The 24,401-nt window shown below is 39.3% G+C and overlaps 1 protein-coding gene across 1 annotated transcript in view; it reads right to left on the reverse strand.

The window, feature by feature from the left end:
- Positions 1-1,742: 1,742 nt before the first annotated feature.
- Positions 1,743-24,401, reverse strand: part of LOC134753972 (1-acyl-sn-glycerol-3-phosphate acyltransferase alpha-like) — a 38,993-nt gene continuing 16,334 nt past the window's right edge. Inside the window, exons 3-8 of the mRNA XM_063690011.1 lie at positions 18,336-18,424; positions 16,502-16,638; positions 11,966-12,144; positions 8,904-9,069; positions 6,886-7,088; positions 1,743-1,872 (exon numbers count right to left, since the gene is read on the reverse strand). Coding sequence (XP_063546081.1) covers positions 6,913-7,088; positions 8,904-9,069; positions 11,966-12,144; positions 16,502-16,638; positions 18,336-18,424 — 747 coding nt within the window. The 3' untranslated portion in view covers positions 1,743-1,872; positions 6,886-6,912. The remainder of the gene's footprint in view (positions 1,873-6,885; positions 7,089-8,903; positions 9,070-11,965; positions 12,145-16,501; positions 16,639-18,335; positions 18,425-24,401) is intronic.

The following is a 24,401-nucleotide window of genomic DNA, read 5'->3' on the forward strand; positions in this document are numbered from 1 at the left end:
TAACAAAATAAATTGTATTAAGTATGTACTCTCACAATGAAGTATTACTATCCAATAGTTTTAGGATCCTTGCATGTCTTATTGAAGGTATTATAACTATAATAATAATCGCCATGTAGTTTTTAATGTCTATCTCAATGTGATAACGTTATAGTCTTTTCTTCACTCAATTTATGGTAACATAATTTGTTTGACAAATTTATGTATCAACTGTAGACGAGTGTACATACTCTCGTAACGTACAGATGTAGTGTATAATTGTTTTCCATCGTATATTCTCGGAAACGTTCGTATTTGTCATGCTACTTCAGTCAACCTCAGTATTTTTTGTACAGTCGCCATGAGTTATATCGGAGCGCCCAAGGTGCTCACAAATATCTGAACACGCCTCTATTGTCAAGGCGTTAAGTGCGTGTTCAGATATTTTTGAGCACCTCTGCCACTCCGATATATCTGATGGAGACTGACTGAAATAGCAAGACATGTTCGAGTTCGTACGTTTCCGTGAAAATATGATGGAAATAGTTATTTGTACAACAAGAGATCAAAGTTACATATTTCTAAGAGTGCTTATTTTAAGTCCCGTGCAAGCGAAAGATTCTATAATCTAAAGTAGAATTTCGAGCGTAGGAAGGCACTCAAAAGCACACGAGATGTAAAAAAACTTTGATCTCGTGCAGTACACAAGACTTTTGACCTCAGCAGTGAGAACATATTTGGAAGAAAAAATAAAACCTGTAAAAATGTAATTCATCATCACTTTTTCACTCATAATATGGAAATATCGAACGTTAATTGACAATTCCATCGACAACTTTTTTTGTAAATGAATATACCTACCGTTGAATGACAATTGAACTATTTTTTGTCTCTTTCTTTTTGCTAATGACGTAAAAGGGACAGAGGGAATAGAATCTAAGTATTTCGAACTTATATAGGCCTCGTACGTAGAAAGGACATTCGAATACAAAGGTCACTTGAATGTCATTTTGTCGCACTCAGTGAGCAAAATGCGATTTTGCTCACTGTTTTTAAGCAGCAAAGTACCCTTGTTCGAGCTGCTGAGGTAAAAAAGCCTATGTTACTAGTGTTACTACTAACCTAATAAATATAATTATCGCAAAATATACAGCATGCACCGCTATTAAGCACACCTGTACCTACTTGGGTACCTACCTACCATGTACATTTCCACTTGGGTGTTCTATTATTCGTTTAGTCTTGCAGAAAATGCCGACGCCAGGTTAATGTTATAATATAACAAAATTACATAAGTTATACTGTAATAGATGACATATATATGTAAGAAAAAGTGACGAAGCCCTTCAGTCCAAAAATTACATAAGTATAAGTCTCATAACAGGACTTATCAGTATTTAGCGAGAATAGTCCTTACATTGTTTATAAGTCCGCCTGTTTTATACAATATTTAAAACGTATTTGTGACGTTTTCAACCAAAAGGTACCACATTGTCGCTTGTTGATAAGGTTGATTTCTAATTGATGCGACAATAAGTACCCTTTTGGTCGAAAATGGCACATTTTATCAATTCCTTATTTTGTGTTGATACTATACTGCTATGTGATTCAAATTATGTTACCACAGCCTGAGCAACTTTACTTGTATCTGTATTTGAACCAAAAAAAATGTGTAAGTCACATATTTTCGTAAAGTGAAATCTTTTAATAAAATAATTTTATGATGTACAAAAAGGAACTTTCATTTCGTATGGAAAACTCAAGATTTTTCAAATAATTTAATAAATTTAGTTATCACAATACTTAAATTTACCCTATTGTATAACCCTATCATGACCAAGATAAATGTTCTTGCTATCACAGCTTTGGCGCTCTTGTACAAATATTAGGAACCTGAAAAAGAGAACGTATATTAAAAATGTTTCACGCTTTGGTCGCCAACAAGCCTAAATCTTTGCAACCACTGCCGCCTTGAAATAGTTATTTATTTTATACAAGGGAGCAAAGTTGTTGTATAGCTAGGAGGATTACAAACGTGACGGCTCCGTTTGGTTATATCCTCCTAGTTGTATAGGGTAGACCGAGGCAAACCGGATCGCACTAAAATCGATTGATATATTTGATATTTAAAATGCAATTTTAGTGCGCCAATATCAATGCAATATTTAAAATATCAACAAATTTTTCATCTTGTTCCGATTCGCTTCGATCTACCCAAACATCTCCGAGCAAGCCAAAGACTCCAAATTTCAAAGTGGTATCTTGACCGTTTCGGCCGCACGAATTCTTATAGAGGTCTGAAAAGATAGCAAATGATCCAAAACATACTATGGCGGTAAGTAAGGACTATGACTATGGCTCTCTTCAGTATACTAATTCACACTACAAGGCATTTAAATTCTACTAAATCGAGCCCTAGAAAAAATCAAAAATTGGCCCCGATTGACAAACACCCTATTAACCCAAAGACGGCTGGAATACATTGTTGCATCACGGAGTTTCGTTCGTAATGACTTTCCATTGAAAAAGAACTTTTGAATTGCAAAAGCTATATTTGCACTTTTATTTTTTTAAATCCTCGGGGGAGCCTTTCACCCTAGAGGGCGCGTCCCCAGGTGGCGGATAGGGGGATGCCCATCAGGAAGATATACTTACCTGAAGGGTAGGAGGGAAATAAAATACCTCCCGCGGACCAAACAGGCCGGAGATGGTAACTCCGTATCAAACCCTGGCTGCGAGCTTCTTTGACGTACTCGAAGTAGAGGTCTCAGTCATGCTGTGTGCTTGGGCTGGAGTACACAGAAGGGATGGCGGCGGAAGAACTCTTAACGGGTCAACGGCGGCACCCACATCTTGAGAAGATGAAGGCCTTGGCGTCAGGTGACAACCGGCCGTAAAACTATAGTCAATATTCACTCTCCTTGTGCAATCATGATAGCGAAACATAAGAGAAAAACGATAAAGGCTAGGGCGTCCCCCGTAAGCGACGACGAGAACTCGGATGCGATGAATGTGAATGCGAAGAAATGCCAATTGAATGCTAGGGCGTACCCCCGAAGCGACGACAACGACAAGAACCAATATTCGCATCTAAGAAGTACCAAAAGACTCCGACTGGGCTCATGGAATATAGGAACCATGTCCGGGCGCAGTGCGGAGTTAAGTCAGATACTTCGTAACAGAAGCATTAACATATGCTGCATCCAGGAAACAAAGTGGAAGGGCTCCAAATCCCGGGACATTGGCCACGGTTACCAGTTAATATACCACGGAGAGGATGCAAAGCGCAATGGTGTAGCAGTCGCACTAGATACAGATTTAAAACAGCGAATCATTAACATAGTAAGAAAGAGCGATAGGTTACTTTTGGTTAAGTTAGCACTGGACAACCAACCGGTCCTAAACATCATATCAGCATATGCACCCCAGGTAGGCTGCTCCGCATCGGAGAAAGATACCTTCTGGGAGGATTTTGACGAAGTGCTACAAAATATACCACCAGAGGAGCTGGTACACATAGGAGCAGACTTGAATGGCCATGTTGGGGCTGAGAATGAGGCATATCCTGAAGTGCATGGAGGCTTTGGATACGGCAGACGTAACCAAGAAGGACTCAGTATTCTAAATTTCGCCGTAAAATACAACTTCAAAATTATGAATACACTTTTTCGGAAAAAGGAAGAACACCTAATCACATACAAAACATCTACAGCCAGAACACAAATAGACTACATCCTAGCGTCAAGTTCGATGAGAAAGTACTATAAAGACTGTAAAATAATACCAGGAGAGGCTCTAACTACACAGCATAGATTATTACTAGCCACAATGGAATTACCAAAACCTATCCGAGTACACATGGATCGAACCGAGCGCATAAAATGGAAAGAACTTCACAGCAGTAAAGGGACCCAGTTGCTCAACAAGATTGGTACATACCTGCAGACCGATGCATATGCCCACAAACCTGCTGACAGGATGTGGTCAGACTTTGAATGTTTCTGCCAAAGTAACTCACGCCTCATATTAGGGGTCGCCCGAGGAGGACTGGCAACTAACAAAGACACTACCTGGTGGAGCAATGATGTTCAGCATATAATCAAAGCAAAACGCGACGCATTTAAGACATGGCAGAAATCTGATCTCGAGGAGGACCGCGAAAAGTACAAAGCCATGAAATCGATTGCAAAATCAGCAGTGGCACAGGCACGGGCCCACTCGAGACAGAACTTCTACGAGAGACTGGAAAACGCACCCACGGAAAGCGCCATTTTTAAAATCGCTCGGCAGCGGCACAAATCTTCGCTTGACATAAAGTGCAATAAGTACATCAAGGACAGCTTAGGTAAACTCTTAACTTCTAATGAAGACATAAATGGGAGATGGCGAACATACTATGATCATTTGTTAAATGAAGAGTTCCCTAGCGAAGAGTTGCCAATATTATCACCTACAGAGGGCCCACTCGATCGCATTCAGCCACAAGAAATAGCAAAGGCATTACTTAAGATGGAATTGCACAAAGCCCTTGGTCCTGATGAAGTGCCAGCGGACATCTGGAAATTGCTGCAAAAGACTGCCCTACCCTGGCTTACGGCACTTTTCAATAAAATTCTGTCTGAGGGTACAATACCAACCTCGTGGCGATCAAGCTTCCTCTGCCCCATATATAAGAATAAGGGTGATGTGGCAGAGTGTAACAACTACAGAGGGATCAAATTAACGTCGCATACGCTGAAACTGTGGGAACGAGTAGTAAGTGCCCGTCTGACGACGTTAACTAGCACGACACAAAACCAGTTCGGTTTCACAGCGGGTAGGTCAACAACAGAAGCCATCCAAACCATCCGCGTTTTAATGGAGAAATGTCGAATAAACAAGGAAAACCTGTACTTCGCGTTTATAGACCTAGAAAAGGCATTCGACAGGGTCCCAAGAAGGTTAGTTTGGCAAGCAATGCGAGCCCAAAATGTACCCGAGAACTACATATCCTTAGTCCGGGATATGTACGAAGGAGTTACGACGCAAATTAGAAGTCCCGCTGGCGTCACAGATCCATTCCAGGTGAAAGTAGGTGTCCATCAGGGTTCGGCATTGAGCCCCCTACTGTTCAACCTGATCATGGATTACATAACGAGACATCTCCAATCAGAAATCCCTTGGTGCATGTTGTATGCAGACGACATCGTATTGATCGCAAAGTCGGCATCGGAGCTACAACAAACTTTTAACAAGTGGTACACAGAACTCGAAAGGCATGGACTCCGAATTAGTCGTACAAAAACAGAATATATGGAATGCGATCTGGGTGGCACAGAAGAATTAAACTGCAAGATACAGATCGACAATGCAACGCTTCCAACCGTTACCCGCTTTAAGTACTTAGGATCCATGCTAACATCTGATACTCGCATAGAAGAGGATGTAAATCACCGCGTAAACACAGCATGGCTGAAATGGCGCTCCCTCTCTGGAGTTCTATGTGACCCTAAAATGCCAATTAAAACCAAGGGCAAAGTATATAAAACGGCCGTGAGACCTGCCATGTTATACGGCGCGGAATGCTGGACAGCCCTTAGCAAGCACGAACAGCAACTGCACACGGCAGAAATGAAGATGCTGAGATGGGCTGGAGGAGTTACGCGCATAGATAGGGTAAGGAATGAACATATCCGGGGTTCATTCAAAGTGGCTCCAGTAACAGAAAAACTCCGAGAAAGTAGGCTCCGCTGGTATGGACATGTTATGCGCCGCGACGATACCTACTCTGTGAAGACTGTACTTAACATCAATACAGGGCCTAGAGGAAGAGGCAGACCACCAGCCACTTGGTGGTCAACCGTCGAAAAGGATTTGAAAGCCCAGAAGCTTGCACCGGTGACAACCCGGGATAGAATATCCTGGCGCCGATGCACAAGGAGGCCCGACCCCAGATGAACTGGGACAGAGGCAGGAAGAAGAAGAAGATATTTGCACTTTTATTAAAAAAAGAAATATTTATAGTATTTGTTGGTATTTGTATGGTGGGTCTTACGAGGTTGTACAGTCGCCATCAGATATATCGGAGCGGCCAAGGTGCTCAAAAATATCTGAATACGCACCATAACGCCTTGACAATAGTCGTGTAAATTTCAGTATTTGTGAGCGCCTTGGCCGCTCCAATATATCTGATGGCGACTGTACCTTATAAAATACCTTTAAAAACATTACCTCCTTTTAAATTTAGAGCCAGTTAGAAATTAAAACACTACTTAAGAGCCCATCAACTAGCTCACTAGCGCCACTGCTAAATAATTGTGATTATTTAAATTTAACGATAGATATTTAAAAAACCGGCCAAGTGCGAGTCGGATTCGCGCACCGAGGGTTCCATATTTTTTTAGTATTTGTTGATATAGCGGCAACAGAAATACATCATCTGTGAAAATTTCAACTGTCTAGCTATCACGGTTCATGAGATACAGCCTGGTGACAGACAGATGGACGGAACGGACGAATACGGAACCCTAAAAACCACACTAAATTGTTGCCATTAAGCATTTTACGTCAAAAATGTGACAGTTGGTCAAGCAAATCTTGTGAGTAGAAAAAGGCGGCAAATTTAAAAAATGTAGGCGCGAAGGGGTATCGTCCCATAGAAAATTTGAATTACGCGCCTTTTTCTACTGAAGATTTGCTTGACCAACTTATACGTAGGAAGTCCATCTGTCTGTCACCAGGCTGTATCTCATGAACCGTGATAGCTAGACAGTTGAAATTTTCACAGATGATGTATTTCTGTTGCCGCTATAACAACAAATACTAAAAAGTACGGAACCCTCGGTGCGCGAGTCCGACTCGCACTTGGCCGATTTTTTTAGTTCCGTTTTATGCAATTTCTACTATTTTATGTCGCGCTATACCTACCTAAATATGAAACACCCATATTTTTATTCAGCGTGTTGCTTTGACGTGTGCCGAGCTACCGTCTCTGCACTCTCTGGTCTCTGCCGACGTCCGCGTAAAGGTATCCTGCATTTCAACTTGAGTCTTTTCTATTAACAAAGAGAGGTCATCTTTGGTCATGCCGCTCGTTTCAACCATCGGCAATATTGTGACGATAACGTCTCCTGTAACAAATGAAATGTTATTTTAGTCTGTTAGGTAAGTAACATATACAAGACAATTATTGGCACTGGTCGACGAAAAAAAACGAGACCTATCGCCCGCCATTAGAGCGCTCTGCTTTGAGAGATTTCGTAAATAAAAATGTGAGTAGGTAGGTATTGTTTATAATTTTTATTTTGTATAGGAATTCTATTTGTATCGCTTTCACCTTCCTCGCCAGACATTCAAATTGTTTCCTATACCTACCAAGCAATCATACTAGTATTAGGTGAATCATAGTCATACACGACCGGTATTTGTCTTCATTTTTAACAGCCATACACAGCATACAATTCTTAAAAAAGCCATACAGAAAGTCTACTTTAATTCAGCTTTCAATAAAACGATGCTTAACGATGAACGAATGATCAAATATCACAGATCGCCAGTTATCATCATCGTGGCCATTTTTCCCATAAGAGGCCTAATGCCACTAATGTGGGCTGTTCATTTTTCCGTTCCTATAGCGGTCTTGAACTGAAAAGAATCGATAACTATTTATACATTTACTTCGGCGTAACAACCCCCCGCAATACACAAATGCAAACCAAATTATGTATGGTATGTAATTATGTATTAAACCGCACAATGTACTTGCGCCATTTTAGAACGAGCAACATTAGAACTATATAGGTAGGTATATTTTATTCATGAATTTTTAGAATAATGACAACAGGAAGAGAAGGTAACCTCAATATATTGAACCGTTTTAACACGTTGAATGCCGGCTCGGCGGGTTCTCTGTTCATAGTCGCTTTCCTCTACAAAGACGGAAAACGCTGGCACGCTGGGATCGGAGCGCTACGAAAACGTGACAGTGGCAGTGAATGTGTTAAATTGGATTTTAGATTAAATTAAATTAGAATGAAAAAAATATTTATTTTGCACACACAAAAATGGGATTAACAGTAGTGGTATACATACTATACATGAAGTCAAGGTTGCATGCATACAGCGATACTATCCCCAAACTAGGCATATCCTGTATCTTGGATCTTGGGCGACCAGTTAATGAATTAAATAAACTAGAGATTAGAAAAAATATGCCTAAAAATGAAGATACTATAATATAACCTTAGCTACTTATTTACGTTAGTCAGTTAAGTCTCTTAAGGCTAAGTGGAAAGATACAAAGGTTAGTTATGTAACATAGATTACTATTTCATATGGGCAAAATTGAGACTTGTGGCCGATTTATCAATGTTTATTTTCTCCATACAAGTGTACCGTGTCGTTACTGCACTATCTCCTCAGTCTTATTATAATCGGCAGCGTCTTACGTAGGCGAACAACACGCGAACGCGAAGCGAAGCGATACGGCGAGGGTAAATCAATCCTTTGATACCTATAGAAGTGTCCTACGTGGGCGATCTCGTTACAAACGCGAAGCGAGGCGATGCGGCGCGGTTTACGCAACGTCTTACGTAAGCGAACAACTCGCGAACGCGAAGCGGCGCGGTTGGCCCACGGCGTTCGTGTTCGCGTTTTTTAGTATAAAAGTGCACTTTTTTATAAAAAGTAAAAAAAAACATGAAAAATAACCACATTGAAGTAACAACAAATCAACAAATTTCACAATACCTTTGTATGAATACCTAAGTAGATGCATTGTTAGACTGCTTATTTAATACGTACGTCGTGAAGCCTAGCAAAGTGGCGCGTTCCGTGGAGTCGTTCTTACTAATTTTTAAGTAGCTCATCATCAAGAGCAAATCGTTTTAGTTCATTTTGAGTCGTTAGGACACCCCTTTGAGATACGAGTGATGCCATAGACGTACCTGATCCAAACTTGTGTCGCTTGTCGTCCAGGAAGTGGTACTTGGAAGCGACCACCGGCTGTATGGGAGCTCCGGCGTCCATCGCCACGTGGAAGGCGCCCTTGCGGAAGGGCAGCAGCTTATCACCGCTGTGCCGTGTGCCCTCGGGGAACAGGAGCAGTTTACGCTGCGAATGAATAGGTTAGTTATTCGTTACTGTGTTTTCAAAATATGGTATCATGAAGTGTTGTAGGAGTAAACACGAGATTGTAACCCTTATCCGGACTGGCAGTTCAAAAATGACAATTGAATGTCAGCGTATTTCGCTTAAAATACGATTTGATTATAGAATAGAATAGAATAGAATAGAATAGAAATCATTTATTCAGACAACACATCAATACAACACATATATAGCAAATACAAGACAAAGATAAACGAAACAGTAGAAATAGAGATGTGAAGCTGAAATGGTCTCCACTCAGCAATGCAGCTGGCACGACTAGCGTGGTCAACGGCGCTGGTTTTCTGTGGAGCCAGCTGAGTGTGCGGGACAGCATAGTTCGGGACGGGACACGTTGTGGACGACGTAATATAATAACATAGAGTACTACTAACATAAATATATACATCGAATTTATATATATATATATATACAAATATACATAACTTAACTTGTGAATAACTAAAGAACAGAACAGAATAGGTAATAATGACGATGACGGGATCCGGTTTTTTTTAATATTTAGCTTCAGGCAGCAAAACTTTGTTGGTCCATTAGGTACGCTTTGAGTCTTGATTTAAAGGAACCTATAGTACTGCTCTGTCGGATTGGTGGCGGAAGATTATTCCAGCACTTCGTGGCAGCGTAGCGAAAGCTGCCACGGAATGCAGCGGTTCTGTGCCTTGGGCATAGTAGTCTGGGACCACGTCTGATGTGTTGATAGATGGTCAATTTCTCAAATAAGTACACCGGCGGATTACGCCTAAACATCACTTAATTACTAATTATTTTCACCTCTGACACCGTTTTCTAAATAATATATGTTTAATTGTTGTTTATTCTGCTATTGTTCAAACCACCAGACGACTTTTGTACTTTTATTGTGTTACAAAAGTACCTATAGGTCTCACTGGTTACATATAAAACTTATTTACATACAGCCCGATGTAAGCATTGTCAACATACTTGAGTAATTTAGGTATTCAAGTCATCTTTAATGCAATTTAAAGATTTATTATTGATTTACTACTGACGCGGCCGGTGAGTCACGAGTCAAGGATAACAAAACGCATATATTACGTATAGGTTTCTCGACTTGGCCCCGAGATTCGTAACAACTATACGTAAACAGAGGTCACAGTTTTACTGGTCACTAAGATCTAGTCGCTCTCCTTATTCTCGTAAATATCACATAAGGCGGATCGCAAAAGCCACAATAAATATTTTAACACTTACAATAAAATTGAAAACAAATAAGTATAAATACCTATATGTAAAGAATTTATACATATATCAACCAATAGTGATAACAGTGATACACGTGTTTTTTTCGCTTTGAAGCGAATAACGCCTAACGCCTTTTTGGTCCTTTGTTAGGATTGCAGCGAGAATTAGCGAGTGTCAGGGTTTTTTTAGAAACCTTTTTACAGGAGCTAGCTAAAAGTTAGGAGTTGGGCAAAGAAAAGGGAAGGTATAGGGCTGTACCTACAGAATAAGGTGACGAGCTATAGGGGAATAAGGGATTTAGTGGGCGCTTTTTTTTTATCGTGGTAATGGTAACGATAAATCGTGGTCGATATATTCCACGATAGTACAAATGCTACTGCATGCAATCTCCTAACTAAATGTGATCGTGTTGTAATTTTTGGAGTAAGAACCTGCACCATTGACAAGAAAAAGTAGAATAACATAGGTGTTGCACAGAAATATCTCAGCTAAAATATTATTTTAATGAAAAATTAATAAAAACAAAGGATTTCGCTTGCAGCTAAGAAAACAATTCGATTTAACTTTGCCAATAAATGCACACAATAGTCACTCCTAGATATAAACTTAACTGGGCAAAGATTTTAAGAAAATAAATTATTTTCTTACCAAGTTACCAACGCTGGAACAAAACTTTAATTGCCACAGAAGATCAAGTAAATAAGTGAACGTAAATGTTAGGCAGGTACATATATATTTACGTACGGTACGGTAGGTAATAATTTAACAGTTGCATCTGCAACGATTAATTTATAATTGAAAAGAAAAAAAAAACCTGATCCGTTATTCACTTAAAAAATATTTTGTATTTAATTAAATATGTAAATAGGTACTTACTATAGTTTAAAATAAAATTCTGTGGTATTCAGAATAAGCTACAAAGCGTAGCGGTAAGGCGTGCCGTGCGGATTATAAACCGTAGGTCGAGGGTTCGAACCCGACTCGTGCTCGTAGCGTCGAGTCCATGGAGTAACAGTCTGTTTGACTTCGGACTAATCCCAATAACGTCAAGTTTTCTCTCTGGATTGTAAGATCAGCTAGCAGTCGCTTGCGTAAAAACCAGTGCTTTCACCTATTCTTGGGAATACGTTGCCAGAAGCGGACCAAGGGCTAAGGATATAACCCAGAAAATGCAAAGCTGAGGACGTACTTAGTCATTAACGTCATGAATAGAACAACAACACAATGGCATAGCAAATTAAATTATCTATGTAGAAGCCCAAACTCGCTGTGTGAGTAAGATAATTATTTTCATTGTTTATGCAGATCAGATATCAGAGTTCAATAGCTAAATAGCTATCTACTGGACTCATTTCCTTCTATAATTAGTAATTTTGTACTAATATGTGGCTTTCCAGGCTTTTCATTAGAGAAGGGTCCTTATGCTTCATGTGCAATGAGAAGACTTTTATCAGAATTACTGTTAGAATTCATATGGAAAGGACCTTATTATAATATACAATTACCTATACACTTGAGTTCAAAGTCCTGTCTTAGCACAATCTACTTATAGCATTTACCTATGTAGGTAAATGCTATAAATTCAAACATGCCTTGAGTTAATTTCTGTATGGAGTTTGTTGTATAGCCTTACCTTCTGTTCCTTGACAGCCGTTGCTTGTACATTAAGGGCGTCGTGCGCCGAGCGGGAGCCCCGATCGATGAACACCGTGCCCCACATCCAAGCAGCGGTTCCAAACGGCACCAAATACTGCATGGTGCGCTTGGAGATGACCGTGCAGCGTGCCATCAGCGGCCATAGGACCGCCAGCACTTTAAAGACAGTAAACGTAAGTAAAAAATTGGTTTTAGCTCAGACTCGCGAAAGGGAAGGAGAACTCTAACATGTACCTACTAGCATCTGACAACACTTCATTTGCACGCCTAGTGCAACGTCAAGTTACTTCCTAGTTGGGGCTGCAGACTTAGCGTAGACGAACTCTATAGCAACTAACTATACTTTGGTGGACCTTATGGAACTGTCAGTTATTAAGTCGATGTCGACACTAAACTAGGCTGCACGATGCACGTGTGCCCCTAGCTACGGAACACTACAAAATACGGCGGAAAATAACATAGATACTGTTTATTATTTGATTTGAATACGATTCTACCTATTTCTATTACTGTTCAGAACTTTGCCTTTCTGAGCCATCTGATTACGTAATTGGTTTGGTAAGTATAATATTCCTTTTCTTTATCTCCATGCTATTAACGTATAAATTATTAAGTAGCTACAAGACACGTATTTAGGTATCGTTTGTTTCACATTATATCACTATAGTCGTTCGATTTGTAGCCCCGAACGGCTCATCCTTTGTTTATTAAGTAAAACCGCACGCCTGCAAAAAAAAGGGTCGTATAATTCGAATTGGCACCTGAGCTCGGGCTAGTCCAACGCTCAAAAAACCAATGCATGTGCGCTCTCCGATAACGCACCTTTGTTATGCGTCTCAATGACACATTTGAGACTGATTCTGTAGCGTTCGACTCGCCGGCACTCAGTAACCGTAGAGGGACCACACACTGCCTCGCAAAATATTTTTCCTTTAGTTTATTTTGCCTCTTATTCCCATTACCATAGTCGTAAATCAGTAACCGGTTAAAGCGAGCCAACCTTTTTTTTTATGCAGGTAAGTAGCACGTGCGGTTTTACTTAAGAGTCCCCGGCAAGCGCGGCCAAATTGCACCTTCGCATACAAACGTAGTACCGAAAACAAAGGGTGAACTTAAACTTTTGACCGGTACTGTATGTTCGCGATAAACTCAAAAACTACTGAACGGATTTTCAAGCGGTTTTTACCTATCAATAAAGTGATTCTTGAGGAAGGTTTAGGTGTATAACTTATGAAGGTTTTGTGTAACAAATAATAACGATTGTTATTTTTGAAGGTGCACATGTTTAGCGGTAAATTTTACATAAATTTAATTAGCTGATATCCCTGCCCCTACCTTTGCAGATAACCCAAGGACCCTGATTTGCGTCGGAAATGGCTGCGTGCCATTAACAGGGAAACTTGGACTCCACATAAATATTCTGTTGTTTGTGGCAAACATTTTGATCCAAAAATGTTTCAGAGGAATAGTAAAAAAAATCTCAAGATCGGCTCGATCCCAACTTAACAGTTTTCTTTCTGATTTGTTCATACCTTTCAATTCAAAAATTACTGCGATACTCTCCTGGCCATCCGCGGCCGTTGTTAAACTCAAAAATGGTTAGATAAAAATAAAAATAATTGATAAAACAATCAAAGGGAACAACACATTTGAAAAAGTAGTCAATAAAGCAATCAAATACCGATAGATTATTAAAATGTTGTAACATGACATCACTATTTTTGACCTCACATAGACAATTTACGCTCACACTTGCATTTAATTTTTGGTCGCACTTTTAAAGCTTGACAGTTGTTCTTTGTCATCCAGTTCTGTGATTTCTATTATTTCTACTCAGAATCACGAGCTCTTTCGATCCTAATGGGGTAAAAAATGTCCTAAGGTTTTTTCCTATTGTGTTACCATTTCCCCATATAAGTGCTTTGGGGTAAACTCGAAAATGGGGATAAGTCGAAAATCACACATTTCTACTAAACTGGGAACAATTTCTACGCTGGCAACACTTTTCAAGACGCCATGTTTATCTGCCCCGGCTTCAGTTGATTTCGCGTCGTTAATCGTAAGCGTACGTTTGCTGCGGTCGATTAAATAAAAAAGTGCGATTTAGTGCCTTATGAGGACTTTTGAAATTACCCCATAGCACATAACTCGGGACCCTGATAAGTTAAATCATTGTTCGTTTGTTTTTACGTTAAATTGTCGTTTTTGTCATATTAATGAGTACAGCATAACGGTCTATCTGTAGTTTTAAAAAAGCATTCGAATTTACCCCACGGGGGAGTGAATGTACTAATAACCCCAAACTAGGTTTTCATAGACCATTATCAGAGGTTGTCAACCCAGGAATTCACCATAACGTTACGGTTATCGTGGTCCGAAGTACTCCAAACGCGGTTAAAGAATGTTGACAATCACTGATCTTTACTGATCACAGCGCGGGGGAAATTCGAAAATAAATTGTAATAAATGCTTTCGAAATTACCCACTCCTTAAAAAATGGTATTCAAAATATTTTATTTTTTTATTTACATTTATTACCAAAATCAAGCAACGTATTTAAACGCTATTTTCACAAACCGTTGACGAATATATCCAATTTAGCAAAGATCTCATTACTTGCAAGGAATACTTCTAAGGTTCTGACTTACGAGCCCAAACCCTAACATACTTTACACTCGCCTAAAAATATGTAGAATATACCCCAAAGCACCCTACTTTGTATGACGGTAACAAAAAGGAAAGTTTGAAAAAATGTATGGAAATTTTGGGACACTTTTTTTTCTCCTATAAGGATGAAAAGGGCTCCTGAAGAGAAAATATTAGAAAGTACGAAATAGTACATTACGATACAAGTGCGAAAAGTAGGAAATTCGCATTAGCAACGAGTTGCGAATTATCTTTTTGGCACGTGCATTGTACAACGTTTTACAGTACATAATGTACATATGGCCCTTTAAATTTTCGACATATGTACGTATAATGCTAGTTACCGCACTAGGGCGGTAATTTAGCACCACGTGTACTGTAAAATAATTTTTCAACACACTTGCTCAAAACGACGTTTTTAATCGCACTTAAACTATCGTGAGACATATTTCAAAATATTTATCAGTACGGTTTTTACTCACTATTATTCGTTCACTCGTGCCTGAGGATGGATTCCCAAAGAATCCGAAACATGTCGCCAAAAGCGACTAAAAATAATAGTGAGTAAAAACCGTACTGATAAATATTACGATGTTTTTATTCCACCGGTTTTTGGCTCATAATCCTAGATATTAAACACGCGTGCTTTTTCAGTATATTATAACACTCGTGCTTTTCCATTATATTATCCGACTGAGTTAAGAAGGTAACTGATTGCTAATAATATGCATGGAAACGGAGCCTTTAATTGGTCGGACTGGCGGGCACCGGCGCCCCCCGACCGCCTGCCACGGCCCGGCCGGTCCGCCCGCGGCTGGGGCGAGGGGCGGCCGGCAGTATGACAGATTTTAGACTTTTAGTAACTGTTTTAACAATTAAAATTTGATTAATATGAAATTTTCTTTTTTTGTGTGCAAGTGTGTTGAAAAACGTCGTATGAAACGCGTGTGCATTGGTCATTACACACATCGGCTTTCTTATTGCGCGCTCGCTTACAGCTCGCGCGCACAATATCGCCTCGTGTTCTATCACAATGTATTAGTGCTTTTGAAAATTCAGCCCCTAATTTCGAGAAATAAATCCACGTTACCCACGCGAACGAAGTCGTGGGCAACAGCTAGTAAATTATACGTATATACATACATACATATGTATGTACATACGTATATATCTAACAACTACGTAGATACACGAAAAAACCAGTCACAAATATATTTATTAATATTATGTGTTAGCGGGATTTGCTTTATTTACTATCGTCCTGCATCTAAAGAAGACAATACAACCTAAGATATAGCTAATGATGAAAAGTTCGAACAACTGTCAGTATGACACTACGCGCACAGGAAATTCTACTTCTAAATTAACTTTTTTGTTAATTAAATCATGATTCTATAGATTATTCATGTAATAAGCTTCATGGCATATCTAGGTCATTTTGTTAGGAATAGGGAATGTTCCTCTTCCTGTCAAACGTCGTCTGTGAGAGAGTAAAAAAACTACGTGAGTGTCTCTGTCTACACTAGCTAGCTAATTAGCAGCTAGACGAGACTTCGTATGCCTAAACATCGCGTTCGATTTTGTACGAAAATATCGCCGCCTGCCGTCGAGTACCATCCAAAGTTTTAATAAAAAGATCCATTTATTAGATACAAGATATATACAATGGTACTAGGTAAACGAAATTAATAACTAGCTTATATCTAAAATAGGCCCTTGAGGCATTGTACCAAGGATGCTAGCGGCATTTCCTCGCTGTATCGCAATGCTGATACGTTGTGCGAGGAAGCCGCCAGCTCTTCGGTCACCAGTTACGTCAACCAGACGTTTTAATTAGTGATATCTGTTCTCAGAAAATTGTGCTCACCGTAAAGGTCGATGCAGCTCTGGTGATTTAGAAGGACCACCGTGCCCCTCGAGTTGTCAATGTTCTCTAGACCTCGCACTTCGAACCGGATTCCCAGGAGTAGCCTTGCCGTCCATCTTAGAAGAGCTGCTGGAATTCTGCCAGAAAAAAGTTACAGATCTAGAAACAAGGTTGGAGGGTTGATAAAAAGGAGATCTTTTAGATTTATTTTTATACTTAGTATACCAAAAATTTAAAAGCCATAAATCTGTTTATAAGTCAATGTAGGTTTGTTTATTTAAAAAATATATAATAAATTACACTACATGAAACTTATTAGTTATAATACTTGTAGTTACGCCGCTATCTAATACAACTACCATGTTCGCAATGACTGTATGTGGTTAAGGCCTAAGATACCCTTGTAAGAGCTGTAAGTTTTACTTACGTACTAGCGACCTGCCCCGGCTTCGCACGGCTACAATGCTGATATAATACATATAATCCTTCCTCTTGAATCACTCTATATATTTAAAAAAACCGTATCAAAATCCGTTGCGTATTTTTAAAGATCTAAGCATACATAGGGACAGACAGACAGCAGGAAGCGACTTTGTTTTATACTTGTAGTGAAGTAGCGACACTGATATACTACAGAATGAGAGATAATAGTACATTATGATACAAGTGTGCTAAGTTGGTCATTACACACGAGGCGATATTGTGCGCGCGAGCTGTAAGCGAGCGCGCAATAAGAAAGCCGATGTGTATATATATCGCATATATATATATACTACTGGACTACGCGATAAAGCTACACCGGCTCCAACCCTACAACTCGGACCCGAGAAGATTTAATTCCCTCCTAAATTGTAGTAGGGTATCCCAATATGGGACCGGCAACAAACTCGGCGGGACACATCTTTTCAAAACATATTATACTCAGAATTGTGTTGGATGATGTTGGACATTATACACAGTAACCGAACGCCGGCTCCTGCGGACCTGCGCACGGAACAACGTGACCGCCATAAACAGTATTGATACTTTCGCCACTTATGCCTAACTTTAGAACTTTACTTGGGTTAAAATAAAACTTACGATAAATTTGATATAATATTATTTATAAGGATCAGTTCTTGTATTCTGTGGTTTTTGTATTCTTGTCAACAAATCAAGCATTTCGGTTTATAAGAGTGACATTTGTTGAAATGTAACCAGAGGGGAATCTTCAACGACGTACATTTATCATTTGGCGATTTGTCATCTTTGTTACGATTGTTAAGCAAGTTAGGTCAAAGAGTAAGTAATAGTATTATCAGTTAGATTTTAAAGCAACATTTTTGTCAAGCTCGAGTTTTGATGATGGATTCCACGAGGAATTGAGGGAACTCTTCAACTCTTATAAGCATACTTATAGGGTTTTTATAATTTTTATCTAAAACCAAGCAATTGAATTTGGTGAATAAATACTAGAATGAAACTCCTCCACGACAAAATGTTTACGTCTAGGGGCTAATTGTAATTATTATGAGCTGCACTATGGTAGTAACTAACTTTATAAAAACATTAGAAAAAATTGTGTTATGTATGTCGTATCATTTAAGTATTCAAAACTACTTTTCACCAAGGCACTTTGTAAAAGTAGGTTTGAATAATAAATCCCAGTAAAAACTAGTTCTTATAGAAACCTAAGTTTCCTTAAATGTACTTAGCCATACCATACCATGAAGTAAAAAAAAACACCTTGTAGAATAAAGAAAATGGCGACGAGTCCTATATTTGGCCATAAATAAGTATCATTTTAAACAATAATAACGTTTTTCAATAGATTTGTATCTTGCTTGTTACTTACAAAGCATTCTTCGGGTTGAACGGTCTAAACAACATCAGAGGTAGTGGAGCTGTCGAAAAAATAACCGCGGCGACCACAAATAGTACAAACTGCAAATAAAAAGTATTAAAACTTATAATTAAAGTTTATTAGGTACCTATCTAAGCTATCTTTGCAGTCTCTGCACCCACATTGTCAGGACAAAGTGAGGTCGTGCCGATAGAAACGTCATATTTTTATAGGAATTTTACGTTTATGTTGGCGCTACCACACTGTCACTGAGAAGCCTGAGCAGAGTTAGCTTATTGGTTCGACTCTATTCTACCAGGAACCTATGCATGTTCCTATCCTACAGCCCGCTCCAGACTACGCGGCGCGAAGCCGCGAACGCGAGTGTGGAGTCGATTTCGCTGATTAGCGAACTAGACTCCACACTCGCGTTCGCGGATTCGCGTCGCGACTCGAGCACAAGTATGGAGGGGGCTTACCACTTAACAACCATGGGAGAGCGTTCGCTTAAGGGGTCGGCAAACCACCGCTCGCGAGTAGCAGGCAGATCTTGAGAGGTACAAGGTACAATTATGGCTGTTACAATCACCCAAAAAGTTAACAATAGTTCTTACACTAAATTCAACATTTGTGATTCTTTGCGGTTCCAAAAACTTTCGATTTCTATACCGACTCAAGATCCATATTCAATATGCGTAATTAGAGATCACATTTAACTAAAGGGAACGCCTGCCTAAACCATAGATTACTTAGTATACATATATGTTATGACTAGCTGTGCCTAAACTCGGTAAGCGATGGGCACAACCGCCAGAGATGTTGTCATTCTCAACCACTTAAAAGTTGCACAGTCTAAATATTTATAATATAAGTTTAAGCAAAGATAGATATAACTCCGTAATAGATGGAGGTCTAAGGAAAAAACGTGCCTCGAAAATCACGAAAATTTGATTCTCGATCAGATGGCGCCACTACCTTTGGCCTACTCTCGTATAGAGGGCGTTGACGGTTTCGTTTGTTAACCGCTGCTTATCACGTGCAACGGCCAGCTCGTCCCACAGGTCGATCAAGTAAAATACCTCGGTCTTGTTATAGATAGCAAACTATCATGGAGTCCACACATAGACTGGTTATGTGACCGCCTGTCGTCTGCCTGCTTCCCACTAGGTAGACTGCGACCTAGTCTCGACCCGGCCAATGTCAGGAAGGCCTATTTTGGCTACGCCCATTCCTTACTTACATATGGTGTTGACCTGTGGGGGGATGCCGCTGACCGAATGAGACCATTCCTTATGCAGAAACGCGCGATCCGTTGTATATCAGGGGTCCCATGGGACCATCCGGCTCAAGAGCTATTTAAAGCCACTAAAATACTCACATTACCGTGTGTATACATTCTCGAGGTGGCAAAGTACGTGCGACGTAATCTTGCGCCCTTTCCTACACGCGGTGACACGTGAGGGGCGAATAGCAGGAGGTGCGACGAACTGCGACCTCCTCGAACACGGCTTGCCAAATCGAGAAACGACCCAACACGATGGGACCCAAGATATACAATGCATTGCCACACGAGATAAGAAATGCTACAAGCTACTGCTCGTTTAAAATAAACTTAAAAATAAACTAGTGCGTGAGGCCTACTACTCGTTGGACGCTTTTTTTCGAGTGCCAGACTAAGTAATAAAGATTGGATCCTTATGATAAATAGAAACTGGTTAGTTAGCCAAGTAATTTTCAAATAATGAATACTGTAATAGATTTAAGAACTTAGTATTAAGACATAATGACATGTAAAAATATTTTTTATCAATAAATGATCGTATCGTATCGTATCGTTATTTAACAATTTTAACGCATATCAGTAAAGAACATGGGTCAAAATCATAAAAATAATTAATGCAAAAAAAAAACATTTATCCATATTTAAATACATTTTCTTTCAGTTCGGTCTTTTTATTTTTATGATCACACGCAAATATTACCCATGGAAGCATCAAATCAAAGCCAGACAGACAGAGTTAATTTCGTAGAATAGTAAATTATAATATTAGTACGATTAAATACGTGGATTTCTGTAAGGTTTTTGAAATACCCTTTAGTAACTATGTTAACTCGGGGCACGAATACTAAAGTGATGTAAGCAAAATATATTATCGACAAAAAATTATATCGATGTTACTGTCAACATCTAGATGTTATTCAACATAAATAAATATTATTACTTTATCTGGATTTTATTAAATATATTTTATTCGTTATTAATATATTTAATATGTCTATGTCTCACGGAAGTTTTGTTATTAAAATATCTGGATTTTAAAATTAAAACGCTTTATCTGGATTTTAACACTTAACAAATTAAAACGTGTATTTTTTATTGGTTTCATAGTGGTGGTTGGTGGTGGTATTTTGGTTGAAATTACATCGGGCATATCATGAATCTAGTATAACTGGATCGGTCAATGAGGGGTGGGGGGAAATGACCGAACGGGATAGTCTTATGTATCTTTCAGTAGGAGTAGCAGAGAAAGCGCTGTTATTGTTTGTCCTTGTCACAGGCTCACATTTTTTTTTATTCCCCACCGTAAACAAATCTACAAATCTACTCGACCAATCATATTGTCGCATTGCGTATGTTCTGTCCCTCACGGGCGCACGCGTATAGCTTACCTATGTAATGCTAAGGTCTATGGGGCATATCAAGGTGCCCACGAGCCCACGACACGAGGAACCCCAGATATTATAACCACGCATTTCTGTTTTTTTTTCTTCTTTAGGCCTCAGAAATTTTCTGAGGCTAAAAGAAGAATAAAAAGTTTATTTTAATTTTTTTGTATGTATTTGTACATAAAATGGAAATGCTATTACTGTCACTCAAAAAGCATATTAACTTTTTTTTTGTAATACCTAGATTTTGCTAAGTGTTACCGTGTTGTCACTTTTTGACATCTATCAATAACTCTATCAATATCAATCTCTCTTTTTGATATTTGGACATGGTCCCATAGTCTCAACATCGCCATCAAAAAGGCGTTTTGTACAAAGTAACAATAAAAAATATGTTTTCATTTCTCATGCTCTGAAAGAGGGTCATTGTTGTTCTAAAAGGTGTGCAGAAAATGATACGCGTCTGCACTAGAGCATTTTACGTTCGAAGTACGATTTTTTTGATTTTTTTACGATAAGCAATTCAAATTTGAGTTTAAATGGATTTGTTATACAATTTCCATTCTGATATTTGACTCTCCATTCCATAAATAATGATACTTTTGCCTAAATTGCTAACCGAAAGTACCCTTAAGAAATACTATAAAAATGTATACTTGGTCATGTTTTAAAAAAAACACATGCATTTTACTTTCCTCGTATTCGAAATGAAAAGTAGAGTGTTTAACTCGGGTGAAAGGCGTCATTTCAGCCTCGGACTGTTGGCGCTCTCACTGTGTTCGAGCACCAAAATACCTCGGCAGAAATGAGTGCCTTTCATCCCTTGGTTAACAATCTACTATTCTTTTACTGATTTTAACTCTGAAACTAAAGTTAGACCAAGAAAAGTCTGCTGCAGACTTTCCTTGGTTTGACTCTAAGCGAATTCCAAAAAAGTTTATAGGACATTTCAGTCTTTAATAATAATGAATTCTTTATCCTCCATAGATGTTAGTTATAAATTAAGTAAGTTTAAATATGATCAAGAACATACTGTTAAAATCTCTCGGGTTCCTCATGAGCACGTTGTATATTAAATTAAGTTTTCACCTCAGCAGCTCGAACAAGCCTATTTTCGTCACTCCCTGGAGTGAGGAAAGTGCGACTGTACTCACTCTAGGGAGTGAAGAAAGTGCGACTTTCCTCACTCCATGGAGTGAAACAAAGTAGCTTTTTAATTTAGTGAAAGCCAGGAACTGCCACTTCATACTTTTATTACATTTTTTTTTTCTGTATTATTCTGTGTAATTCGAAATACATTTTAACCTTTAATATGTTCTCACTACCGAGGTGAAAAATTATGTGTGCAACACGAGAGCAAAGTTATTTTACATCTCGTGTTTTTGAGTCCCTCGCTACGCTCTAGATTCTAACTTAGAATCACTTGCTTCGCTCGTGATTCAATTATACAATCTTTCGCTTTCTCGGGACTCAAAATAAACACTCTCAAGAAAAACCAACTTGTTGCACAAATAACTATTGTTGTTTTGTTCAGTTTTCTATTTTCAATTTATTTTTTGAGAAGCTTGGTACCAATTATTCAGTTATTAAATTTCAAGAAATAAATACTAATATCTGTATTTTCGATACAAGCAGACGTCTGATCCCTAGTAATGATTATAATGAATCATAGGTACTAAGCGCAGAGCAAACATGAAGCAAGCGCCGGACACACCCGCAGGAAGCAAAGCACTTCGCAGATTAACGCGTGTGTACACGCCATGAGCCAGCCAAACACATACATTAGATACGGGTTTTAGTACTAAACGGCTTCGATATGTTTGGTCGTACTTTATCCGTAGCACAACAAAACATCCTGTCCAACTAAGGTTAGACCAAGAAAAGTCTGCAGAGATTTTGACAGTACACGCAGTGCTAGTGTTATTTATACGTCATCATTTCATAGAAGTTTGACGTTTAAAATAATATTTAATAGAAAAAAACCGACTTCTCAAAACAGTTTGAAATGCCATATAAATTATTGGCTGGTATTTAATTGATCATCAAATATAGGTAAATAAATCCATTTCGTCACGTTTTTCTAGTAGCATTTCGTTTCTATGAGGGTGCGGAGACGAACCCGAGTGGTTATGTGGGACTCCTTGTTTTGGGCTAATGGGACCCCAAGTCTAAGTCATAAGTCATAAGTCATAAGTCATTTATTCATAAAGCTAATTTACACGTTATAAAAATGGAACATATTTACATATGCCGTTAAGAAATACACAAAATCAATTTGAAATAAACATAACATCACATAAATCACATTATTCGTAATAATATAGAACTAAAAGAATTAGCTAGTTAACATCACTTTTGTGGAAATTTAGGTACTCGTCATAGTCATAAAACGGATGCTCAACAAGCCAGCGTTTGAGGCGACACTTAAAACTGCCCAAGCTCTGGGCGCTGGTGATGCTGTCGGGCAGCTTGTTATAGACGGCGGGCCCCATGATGTGGGTGAGCTTGGCCGACTTGGCCATTTTACAGCCCACGCCGACGAGCTTGTGGGCGTTACGCGTGTTGTAATTGTGTACCATGCTATTCGTTTTGTAGGCTGTTAAGTTTGACCTCACATACATAGCCACCTGCAAGATGACTATTGCTGGTAAAGTCAGTATCCCCAGTTTTTTAAAATAGGGTCGTGCAGGAGTGTTGTGCGGGACCCGAGCGATTATCCTGACCGCGCGCTTCTGGAGACGGAATACTCTTTCCCACTCGGCACAGCGTCCCCATAGCTCCGCACCGTACTGGATTAGTGAGTGCACCGTGGCAAAATAGCACGAGCGCGCGACCTCATCCGACACCAACCTAGTTACTCGTCCTAATGCAAAGCACGCACTGCCGATTCTTCCGCTGAGTCTGCTAACATGATGGTCCCACTTTAGACAGGTGTCAATTTCGAACCCTAGGAAACCGGTGCTACTTAATTGGTCTAGAGCAGTTCCATTTACGGAAACAGCAAGCGGCCTCGTGCTGCGACCTGATAGATTGAAGACCAGGTAGTGGGTCTTCTTAAGGTTTAGCGCTAGACCATTGGCATAAAACCACTGTGCAAGCTGCGCCGCGGTTTCATTCAATTTCTCTTCTATGGCGTCCACCGATTGCGCCGTGATGATTGCAGCAACATCATCGGCGTACATGAGGATTTCAGCGGCCTGTATAGCATTCGGCAGATCGTTCAATAATAACGAGAATAATATGTTTGAAACCGATGAGCCCTGAGCTACACCCATGGTAGTTTCTAGCGGGTCTGATCTAGCCTTTCCACCATCTCCGACTACAATTTGAAATCTACATCGCAGAAGACTCTTGAACAGGGAAAGTGTCGGACCATCGATCCCATAGTGCCTTAGCTTGCTGGTAAGGACT

The sequence above is a fragment of the Cydia strobilella genome, chromosome Z (assembly GCF_947568885.1).
Source record: "Cydia strobilella chromosome Z, ilCydStro3.1, whole genome shotgun sequence".
NCBI lineage: Eukaryota > Metazoa > Arthropoda > Insecta > Lepidoptera > Tortricidae > Cydia > Cydia strobilella.